At 36.9% G+C, this 12226-nt stretch overlaps 1 protein-coding gene across 1 annotated transcript; it reads left to right on the forward strand.

The window, feature by feature from the left end:
* Positions 1-4170: 4170 nt before the first annotated feature.
* LOC114515566 (tetratricopeptide repeat protein 28-like) lies at positions 4171-9954 on the forward strand. Its single transcript, XM_028534849.1, is given in 4 exon segments — positions 4171-4367; positions 6309-6339; positions 6485-9146; positions 9149-9954. Coding segments are annotated over 4 exon segments (3696 nt in total).
* The last annotated feature ends 2272 nt before the right edge of the window (positions 9955-12226 follow it).

The raw sequence follows: 12226 nt of genomic DNA on the forward strand, positions 1-12226 counted from the left end.
TGTCTCCTACTTTTGGGAATACTGTCTACACAGTAAAAAACTCCACTCATTTCGCGGAATTTATTAGAGGTGAAACTCTAAACACAGACCAAGTGCTCGTATCGTTTGATGTCGTTTCCTTTGTTTACCAAAATCTCTGTCAATCTTGTTATCAAAGTTGCTGAAAAAAGACTCACAGAAGATATTTATTTACAGTAGCGTAGCCAGCCTGACGATTTGTCCCGCTATGCTAATATTTTGGTGTTCATTGAATATGAACACAATGAATTTCTAAAGAAATGAATAATGATAATAACTCGAAATTTACATAGCGGGACAGAATCGTCAGGCTGGCTACGCCACTGTTTATTTATCACAAAGAACATCGTTTCCTGTGGAGGATATAATCGATTTTTTATTCTTTTGTCTCAATACGAGTTATTTTACTTTCGAAGGCAACTATTACCTGCAGGTTTTGGGACAGCGATGGGATCCCCGATCTCGGCAGTAATTGCTAACCTAGTAATGGAAGATGTCGAGCAAAGAGCTTTAGCCTTTAGCCGCATGTTGACGATTCGGCCTCTGCGGTTAACAAAAATGAGATCGATAATTTGTTGAAACATTTGAATTCTATTAAGCCATCAATTCAATTAACTGTAGAGCACGAGTGAGGGAAACATGGCTTTCTTGGATACTTATGTTCATAGAAATATTGAAGGGCAGTCAGAAACTGATGTTTACCGTAAACCTACACATACGGACAAATATCTATCCTTCTACTCACACCATCCAAAAGGTCATAAAAAGTCTGTGGCAAAAACTTTGTTTCAAAGAGTTGAATCGTTAACATCCAATCGCGTTGCTGGGGACAACGAGCGTGATTATGTCCTCACTGTACTGAGAGAGAACAATAATCCACGAAACTTTTCAAATGAATGTCTAAAATCCCTGTCCCGACTAGATGCAATTCCTCAGGGGGTGATTCCTAAAAAACAGGTTTTGTTATAGTTCCATACATTCAGGGAATTGCAGAACCAATCATGAGGATCCTGAATAATCGTGGTATAAAATTTGCTTAAAACCCTTTCAGACACTGGGACATATTTTCGCGAAACCCAAGGATCGCGTAGCGACTAGACAGAAAATTCATGCGGTATACTCTAAAACATGTGGTGATTGCGAGAAAGAATATCTAGGTGAAACAAAAACGCCAGTTCGGCACACGTTTAAAAGAACATCAAAAGGCCGTTTCGAACTTTGAAAGTTCAAAATCAGCCTTGGCGGAACACGTGTGTCAAACTAACCATAACATTGCGTGGAACGATTCAAAAGTCATTACCACTAATTATCGTTATGGACAAAGGCGTTGTTTGGAAGCCTGGCATATTAATGCGAGTCCTTGTGTCCTATATAGGGATGACGGAAGCTATTTGCCAAAAGAATATTTACATCTAATTGATAGATAACGTCATCTTGAGAGTATATAAGGAATCGAGTTTCGCATATTCACTCCCAAAAATAATTGCAGTACCGAGCAGCATTATGTAAATCGCACATGATTTTATCATCTACAAATTTTGAGGAAAGATATTATTGATAAAATACATTACTGGTGGATTCATAGAAAAATGTATGATTATACCCTCTCATGCTCTATTGACACTATTTGTGTCTCAATGCTCAACAGACAGCACACAAGTTAGCAGCTGTGATTCCTAATGTCCATCTGTCATTTTTGAATACTATTTACAGTCTACATATAGGTATTGCCGCATAAAATTGTGTCAGTTCCCCCTACCATGTACAATGAATGGGCTAATCCTTTCTGTCGCTCTAGTCTGTGTTCAGGCTAATGGGTAAAGTCATGACTTTTCGGTTTTATGAAAGGGGCAGGCATCAGCCATTTGTAATTGTAATATGACAAATTAATACACACCCGATATGGCGAGTTATTAAATGTAACATAATTGTACTGGAACATCATAGTCTAGCTATAGAACTATGTCTTCAATCAGAGCTTGTGCATGCAATTTTAATTCTCCATTTCGTTTGCACTGTTTAAACATAAAGTCACAATAAATTCATATTGCTCACCACCAGGTTTAGCAGTTCATCTCGTTATTTATGCACATCAATTAAGTGTCCCCCCCCCGTGATCCTCAATTTAGCGTGCCGGAATTGCGAAATGCGACTAAATAACGCACACAAATATATATGGCGCACCCTGAGGGTGAGTACATTCGAATGGAGTATCTATTGAGTGGTTATAATCGGATCTTAGGAGTATAAGCACGCGTCTGCACATGCCCACCAATAATGCGGCATCTTCGTTGAATGTAGGGCCACTACTTGCAGAATAAGTTTTGGATTGTGTTGGTGAGAAATCGCCTGCATCCTGTTGCCCTTTTGGAGAATAGGCGCCATACATTTCTCCAAATCCGTATCCTTGAATCCGACGCGATGCCCTAGCTTCATATATCGAGATCTTCAACGATTCTCAGTTTAAGTAATTTAAGAAGTATTTAATACTGCAAAGCTTTCGGTCTGTTAATGCGGGCCTTCATCGGGAAAAATCCCTGAATTAACATTTACACGTAACTAAAATAACACGTTAGTCGTGATTTGTTAGCCCACGCCAGTAATTAGCGGGTTTCAATTACGAAATAATGATGAAAAAGATATAGTTTTAATTAATGCGCGTGTCCTAGACAAGTATTTAGCTAGCAGACATTGAAAAAAGCACGCCACGTACTATTGAGCAAGAAAAGATTAAAACTATTTATTAGAACTTTATTAGAACTATTTCTTTTTCATAATTATTTGGTATGTGAATGTGGCGAGCTAACAAATCACGACTAACGTGATATTAAATGACGTGTATAAACAGTGTAAATGTGTATCCAGGTAATTGCACCTACAGTATGAAGACCCGGGTTAACGGCCCGATAGCTTTGTAGTATTAAATACTTACCTGGTGTACCTACAAGCTAAATTACTTATCGAGTGTCACCATGCAAACACAAGAGGATTCTGAGTTTTTTCTTCATCGGTCATCACCATCGAATCCGAACGTGGAGGAGCTGTAAACAAATCCTACTAATGACCGTGAACATTCATTTGGAAATCAAGATGAGCAGCTTGATCAGCCTTGGAAAAAAAGCAAAATTATTTTAAAACAAACAATAAACAAAGATCGAGATTTTGACCGCTGTATATAGCTCGAGCCTCAAGTGAAAAGTCATAGAGAAATCTATTTTAACAAATTTTATTGCAGTTTCACTTTGCACTACTGTGATTGCAGCAACATTCAGATAACTGACTCAAGCATAGATGTGTAAATAAATAATTGCATAGATAAATAAATTGATCACGCCACAATCACGCTACATGTTCTGACATGTCTTTTTTTATATAATATTAGATGCTTTTTCAAGTTTAAACATTTTTTGCATAGCCACAGTTGCTTGTTTAATATGTTACTAAAAAAATCCTAACATAAATCCTGAAGGAATTTGTCGTTATTTATGCACATTAAGTGTTTCTCCCCGAGTAATCAGTCTGCCGGATTTGCAAAATGCAACTAAAAAACGAACATAAATATATATGGCAACCTATGAATGAGTACATTCGAATGTAGTATATATATTTAGCTGTTATATAATTGCTATTATATAAGTTATATAAAATTCGCACCTGAGTACTTTGATGCGATTTTTACGAGAGTCTTAATACTGTTAAAAATGTGTAGTTTTTTTGGCGAACTTAAATTTTAAAAGCTTTCTAATTACTTTATACAAATTATAAAATTTTCCGAGGCTACCTTCATAGTGGTTTAATATTTGGGTGTATAAAATTAATACTGCATGTATTAAGTACCATGTCTACAAAGTAAAAAGATTGCTTGTTAGCGCAAAGATCACTAAAAAGGCAGCTTGTTTAAACGAATGCGGATTGCCCAGTGTTATGATAAGGCTGCATGGTCAGATGAGGGGTATAAATATCTGGACGTGCCTCCAATAACGCACCTTTGTTAAATGCAGGACCATGCACTACGCACTTTGTTAAATGCAGAATACGTTTCGGAGTGTGTTGGTTAGAAATCGCCTGCATCCAGTTGCCCCTTTGGAGGATTGGCACCAGAAATTTATCCAAATTCGTATCCGCGAATCCGACGAGATGCTGTTCATATCGATGTCCTTCAACGATTCTCAGTTTGTTCTTCATTCACAAATCGAATCCGAACGTAGAGAGGAGCTGAACACAAATCCAAATCAAGATGAGCAACTCGGTCAACCTTGGAAAGGGGAGAGCGAACTTCTTGGCCTTCCTTGGAAAAAAGCTGAGGATACTGAAAACTTCCCTGATATCGATACAATTCTTTGCAAACCGTGACAGTCAGCAAAATTATAAGCCATGCGAATGTATTACAAAGCCATCAGTGCATGTTCCTACATCTGCAAACCCTGCAGACTTGCATGGGTAGTCGTGGCGTCAGTGACACGTCAGCAGCGTTGTGGTGGAAATGTCTAGTCTAGTTGGCTGATCCAGATGAATGGCCACCTCAGATCGTGAAAAGTGCAAAAGCAACAATTGATGCAGAGAAGAAGGGAAATAATGACCTCGATGTATACTCGAAGAGTTCGGCTTGAGTAAAGCCAGGAAGATTGGTGTTTTGGCATCGAAATTCAAGCACAATTCTGGAAATTCTTCCGATAAGATCCAGAGACCCTTAAAGTGCCTATATCATGATCACTTGTGGGATCTTTACGGATTTGAATAGGGCTTGAAAAATTTGTTTATAAGCTCTACAACCTTTTTTGATATAATTAAATAGTTTCCAAAATACGTCGGTTGGGGGGACTGGGACTCAGGAATGATTTGCAAACACGCCGTCTTTTATAATGTAAACTAGAAGAGTTTCACTGGAGATATAGTTTGCGATTTTCAAAAAAAAATGCGGGAACGGTGCGTGTGTATGGTTGTAGCAACTGAGCGAGTTTTTCTCAAAATATTTTACGTTATTGGAAGATCGAAGTAAAATTACAATTGATTATATTATGTTTTACAAGAACTCGGTCCCTGAGTCCCAGGGCCGCGAGCACGACGGAAATTTAGGCAAATCATCATGTTTAGATGTAAATATTTCCACTGAAAACTATTTAACTATATCAAAAAGGGATGTAGAGCTTATAAACTAATTTTTCAAACTCTATTCAAATCCGTAAAGATCCCACAAGTGATAGAGGCACTTTAACAATACAAGAGATTCTAGATCAAGAGTTATTTTGGGTCCGAAGAGCCAATGCAAGAGCGGAAAGTTCGTGAAGGCGAAAGTTCGTGAAGAATTTTGGATTCCTCGGCAATCTTTGCCTTCGTAAGCTGTCAAAGCGAGGCCTAAAGAAACGTTCTGGATGTGAGAGACTTCCTGTTGAACCCATTCCAAGCCCGCCTGCTGAATTTTTGCCCACGAATAGACCGAAGATGATAATTATACCTTCCACAGTAGTCGGCGTGGATTTTCCCGGTACTATCAAATATCGTAAAAGTCCGAAGAAGAGCGTATGGCTTATTACACTTGACAAGTTGACAAGTGCAGCACATAATTACTATTGTGCGGCACATAATTACAATCGCGTTTAGTGAACACATTTTCATTTTCTAATATCTGATATAGCTGTTTTAAGGCCTGTGCCATGCTTTTCTTTGCAAATCAACGTGCCTATACCGATCGTTCGGCTCAAATAATTGTAAACGCACTAGCAAGCAACAATTGCTATTTAGGAATTGCTTATCTTAGATTAGGAGAATGCGCGAAAACCATTCGCTATCGCACAAAAGGTTTAGAAATAAGTGTCTGTGAATTATTTTAAATAAATAATAATATAAGTCTACTGCATTAGTATACATTCACTTCTAACAGAGAGCCACTTTATACATTGTTAATATGTCCTCAATTTTCATGACTTTGGCCATTCCCAAGTCTCACTTGTGGACTGGTGTTGAGGGACTAATCACTCGTTAAGTCCTGTTTTCGGGACGTAAACAAAGGCTCTCTCTTAGAAATGAATGTATACTAATGCAGTAACTTATATTATTATTTATTTAAAAGAGTTAAGGCACTTTTTGGGGACATAAACAAAGGTTCATCCCAAAACAGCCCCATGCTGCATTTTCAATATCACTATCACCTGTCCGATTATCACTATTACAAGTGTCGAACACAATAACACTTCAAAATTCGATAGTGTCAACGAAGGAAATACTCTTCCATGCGAGGTATATACATTAATTAACCTCTTCTAATAAGTTTTTACATAATTTTGTTTAAGGTCTGAAGTAAGGATACAGACACCTGAAAAGGTAATAAAATGGATTTGAAATCTTCAAAATCTGTCAGTGCAAACAATGATCCATTAGAAAGAGCAAACACCACTCTCAACTTAGGTGATACCCATTTTAGATTAGCAGAGTATAAAAAGGCTATTACCTATTACATTAAATATAGGGAAATTTCACTGAAATTGGCAATTTTCAAGGATTAGCAACTGCCTGTGAGAAACTGGGTTCTGCCCGTTTACATCTAGGACAGCATGAAGAGGCTATCGAGTATTTTGCAACAAGCTTAGAAATTTTCACTCAATTTGACAATCACTCAGGAGTGGCAACTAACAATGGCAATTTAGGCACTGCCTATTATAGTTTAGGAGAGCATGACAAAGCTATTGACTATTTCAAAAAAGGTTTGGAAATCAGTGCTGCTATTTGCGACAAGTCAGGAATAGCAAAAATTAATGGCAAACTGGGCAGTGTTTACCTTAGTTTAGGAGAATATGAGAAAGCTATTGACTATTGCGAAAAAGGCTTGGAATTGAGTCGTGCTATTGGTGATAAGACAGGAATAGCAACTGGGAATGGCAATTTGGGCAATGCTTACCTTAGTTTCGGAGAGTATGAGAAAGCTATTGACTATTACAAAAAGGGTTTAGAAATGAGTACGGCTATTGGGGATAAGTCAGGCATAGCAAGAAACAATGTCAATTTGGGCATTGCCTTCCTGAGTTTAGGAGAATACGTGAAAGCTATTGATTACTTGGAAAAAAGTTTAGAAATGAGTACTGATATTGGCGATAAATCAGGAATAACAAGTGCGAATGCCTGTTTGGGCAGTGCTTATAGAGGCTTGAGAGAATATGAAAAAGCTATTGACTATTTTAAAAAAAGTTTAGAGATGAGTGCTGATATTGGCCGGAAGTCAGCAGTTGCCTGTAACAATAGCAATTTAGGCGATGTCTACGTTGAAATTGGAGATTATGAAAAAGCCATACACTCTTTCAAAACTAGTTTAGAAATGACTACTGTCATTGGCGATAAGTTAGGAATAGCACATAATAATGGCGGTTTAGGCATGGCTTATCTTAAATTAGGAGATTATGAGAAATCCATTCACTATTGCAGAAAAGGTTTGGAAATGAGTACTTCTATTGGTCATAAGTCAGGAATACCAACAAACACTGGCAATTTGGCAAATGCCTACATTAGTTTAGGAGACTATGTGAAAGCCATTGACTATTGCGAAACAGGCTTGGAATTGAGTCGTGCTATTGGCGATAAGACAGGAATAGCATCTGGGAATGGCAATTTGGGCAATACTTACCTTAGTTTCGGAGAGTATGAGAAAGCTACTGACTATTACAAAAAAGGTTTAGAAATGAGTACGGCTAAAGGGGATAAGTCAGGCATAGCAACGAACAATGTCAATTTGGGCATCGCCTACGTTAGTTTGGGAGAATACGTGAAAGCTATTGATTACTTCGAAAAAGGTTTGAAAATCAGTACTGATATTGGCGATAAATCAGGGATAGCAGGTGCGAATAACGGTTTGGGCATTGCTTATAGATTCTTGGGAGAATATGAAAAAGCTATTGATTATGAAAAAAAGTGTTTAGAAATTAGTGTCGCTATTGGCGATCAGTTAAATATAGCAATGGTCAATGGCAATTTGAGCGATACTTATAGATGTTTAGGACAATATGAAAAATCCATTGAGCATTCCAAGAAAAGTTTAGAAATCAGTACTGCCATTGGCAATAAGTCAGGAATAGGGAATAGCAATTGCATTTTGGGCAATGCTTACCTTAGCATTGAAGAATGCGAGAAAGCTATTGACTACTACAGAAAGGCATTAGAAATTAGTACTGGTATTAGCGATATATCTGGAATAGCCATTCAGAATGGCAATTTGGGCAATGCCTACCTTCGATTAGGAGAATATGAGAAAGCCATTGACTATTACAAGAAAGGTTTAGAAATAAGCATTACCATTAATGATCCGTCACTCTTAGCAAGTAGTAAAAGTAATTTGGGAGATGTACATCGATGTTTAGGACAGCATGAAAGTGCAATATCATGTTTAATGGAATCTATCAGCATCTTTGACAAAATATTTTTAAACTCAGTACCAGACCAAAATAAGTTGTCATTCACTAAACAATACTTTACCGACCATGTAATGATGATGGGTTGCTTAATTTCCCTGGGGCGCATTGAATCTGCATTATTAGTCATTGACCTCGGAAGGGCTAAAGAACTTCATTGCTCCATTGAAAGAAAGAATAAATCTTTGAATACAAAAATGTTCGATTATGCAAATGCGGGATGGAAGAGAATCAAGAACAGTGAAGAAGAGGTAGAAATAGAAGAATTACAGAGCATCCTCCAGGTAAGCAGTAACGATACTTCCATTATAGTATTTGCTTTCGATTTGCAAGGTTTTCTCAATGTTTGGGTGTTAAATGAAGAAGTAATCTTTAGAGTATCAAAATCAGAAGCACGATTGGAAACATTTGTGCAACTGATAAGTGAATTATTCAGAATGGTGAATGTGAATGTTAATCGGGATTCTTCGTTTTTCAAACTCGATTCAATGGCCAGTATTCATGAAAAATCTATTCTTCCTTTGGACGTTTTTAAAGAAAAATCTCCGTCTAAAATTCTTTTTAAAAAACCTGCTTTTGGACATGATGATTTAAACCAAGACGGTATTTTGAAAACATTGTTTAAACTGCTGATTGACCCTGTAAGCGATGTGATTAAAGGCAATAAGCTTATAGTTGTTCCTGACAAGCAATTGTTTTTTGCCCCATTTTCGTCATTGATTGATGAAAATGGTTGCCATATTTATCCCACAGTTACAGCATTCAAGTTACGCCATCATTACACACTCTAAGGTTTAGCATTGAACGCTCTCAAGATCTGGGCCTTGGTTTTGCGTTGTTTGTTGGTAATCCAACCGTTGGAACGGTTTCCTTAAATGGAAAAGAATTTTCTCCCCATGCCCTACCAAATGCTGCTCGAGAAGTTGAATGTCTTTCAAAGCTCTTCAATGCTAGACCCTTAGTGGGGCGTGAAGCTAGAAAACAGGTTGTACTGGATCTTTTATCTGGGGCTAGCATAATCCATATCGCTGCTCACGGTGAACAACTTCGAGGTGAAATAATGCTTTCCCCTAACGTTTCCTCGACTCGGCCAACTTCGACTCTTCCTTATCCAGACGACTACCTTCTCTCACAAAAGGATATTATAAATACTTCTTTGCTAGCTAGCTTGGTAGTTTTATGCTGTTGTCATACTGGGCAAGGTGAGATTTCTTCCGAAGGTGTCATAGGTATTGCTCGGGCATTTATTGCAGCCGGCGCTCGCACTGTTCTCGCCACACTATGGCGTATTAGTGATGATGCCACGAAAGAGTTTATGGAAGTATTTTATCGTGAGTTGTGCCAGGGAACATCTGTTTGTGAAGCACTAAGAAAAACAAAGAATCTCTTTCAAAAACACCAAATCCAGGCTTACCGGTCTTACACAATCTGGGCCCCATTTACCATCTACGGGGAGGACGTGGTTTTTCAGAAACATGACATCGAAAATATCAGAGATAAATCGCGTGACATGTTCTCTGGTTTTGTTGTATTACCGTAAGGTTTGTAAGTATAATAATTATATAGCTTTGTTTAACCAGTATCGGACTTGAAATATTTTGTTTTTTAAATCAATATAAATCAAAATCAAAGTGTGATAGTGCGTTGGACGAAATACGATTAGTATGCAGTTTTGCAGTTATCGTCAAGCCGTAAGTATGTACAATTTCAATTCAAAATGTGATTTAATTAAGCCTTGTCCGCACTTTAGTTAATTGCAAGAATTCCCTATCCCAATTATTTGCATACTTATTTGCTGGTCCCATGAAGGGGAATAGCATTTTCTTGCAACTTGCATGAACCAGGCTTTCATCCCTTCGTTATTGGCGTTGCGTAAGTTCTTGAATTTCGGTCCTTAGGTATCGGGCTAGTCAGGATTAAATGTTATATGTTGGATATCATTTCAGTGTTAAAACAATACGCTATAGCAAGCAGATATTCTATTATTTTTCTCCACTCATCATCAGTTTACATCCAATAGTTATATTCTTGAAAAAAAGGGGGGTGGCTGCCTGTATGAAATTTTAACTGATGGAAGCAGCACTTTATTTGACTTTGCAGATTAAATTTTTTCTGCAAGAATTTGAACTTGCTCCCAGAAATAAATATAGCTACACTAGCTTAATGCATGCGCTGACGAAAAAATTCACTGGGAGAAAAACAATTGCAAGCTAACACCGTCCTCTTAAGCGTTTCCGAGATATAATTTGGTACATGTATGTGCATGTAGCAAATAAAGTGCATGTGGCAAATTATGTCTGGAAAAGTTAACCTTCGATATTATAAGTTTGCGAAATTCCATATTTTTTCTACGATAACACAAAATGTTTAATTTATATGCGGCAGCTTCCAAGGTTAAGTAATTTTAATTAAGGAAACTTAGTTTAGTAAAAAAGCTAAAATTATTTATCAATTTACTTTTTATCTGTGATTTTCTGTTATTGCAATCAGAATTATATTTATACCAATAAATGAATCTAGTTTGTAAATTTGATAGATCTGCATTTTATTAAACATGGTTACTTTCACAAAGCTCTTCAGACAAAACTTGGGAACACGCTAAACATAAAATAGTATTTCTATCAAGTTTAAAAAGACTGAAAATTGTAAAACCTATGTACCTACCTACTATAATGAATGAGGTTTTCAAAGCATGCTTAAACTTTCAACAAGAAAGAGGAGAATTGTTTTACAACGTTGTAAACATCAAACTCTTTCAGATAATATAACTTGATACTTATTTATAGATAAGAAATAACATACATTTTAGCCAACATTCTAAAACCGAGTGGACCGACATCACGCGTATTGTATTGATGTGTTTCCGCAATGAAGACGGACGTAAAAGTATTAGAGGATCATCGATGCGGGGCAGTGATAAGCACTTGAACTTGCAACGCCGAAAACATCGTTAAAAACATATGAGATAGTTCAATATTTTATTTTATTTGGAAAAAAGGATAACATCAATCAAACCGATCTACCTTCTACGACCTAGTAGAACACTCGTGACATTTGTTATAACAATTGTTGATAAACGTCTTCACAGTTATTTCACCGGCGTAACAAAAATCGGACAAATTAAAACAAAAATTGGTTGACATACGAAAGTTAGAAATCAGCAAAACTGCAATAACAATTATTTTACATTGAGAAAATGAATACACCTTCAAACCATCATATGGTATACCGTGATCATGCCACTTACTGAAATAGAAAAGGAAAGCAATAAAATCAAAATATGTTACAAGTGTTAAAGTATTGGACAGGTGAAGGGTTGGGTATTGTGACAGTGCTTCAGTCGACTAAACGATATATATCCATGCGTGTTTTTGTTGGCTTCATTTGTTGCTTCCTTATTTATAATCACACCAAGCAAGTGGTTATTGATCTTGTGCTTTAAATAAATCACCTTCACAATAAATCACACTCGAAATTTTGTACAAATTGTGATCATAACTGGCCAAGTGTATTTAAGGAATGGAAGCGGATATGGATTTGAAAGGTTTTTGTTTCATCTATATACTGGGTGGAACCTTTTCAAACACTTTCATTAAAGGACCGTTATAGCGACCATGTGCGTGCGGATATGCCGTTCAGTAGCGTTGTACGAGAAGAGACATCACAAGCAAGAAAGTACGAAAAGAAATGTGCCAGTACACAAATTAAGTGGTTGAAGAATGTTGGTCGTAATGTTTATAGAAAATCAGTTAAACTTAAATATTCAATTTTCAAAGTATTAATCTAAGATAAAGGGTTTTAGAATTGAGAAG

The sequence above is a fragment of the Dendronephthya gigantea genome, unplaced genomic scaffold (genome assembly GCF_004324835.1).
Source record: "Dendronephthya gigantea isolate DGI-Jeju-01 unplaced genomic scaffold, DenGig_1.0 000004F, whole genome shotgun sequence".
NCBI lineage: Eukaryota > Metazoa > Cnidaria > Anthozoa > Malacalcyonacea > Nephtheidae > Dendronephthya > Dendronephthya gigantea.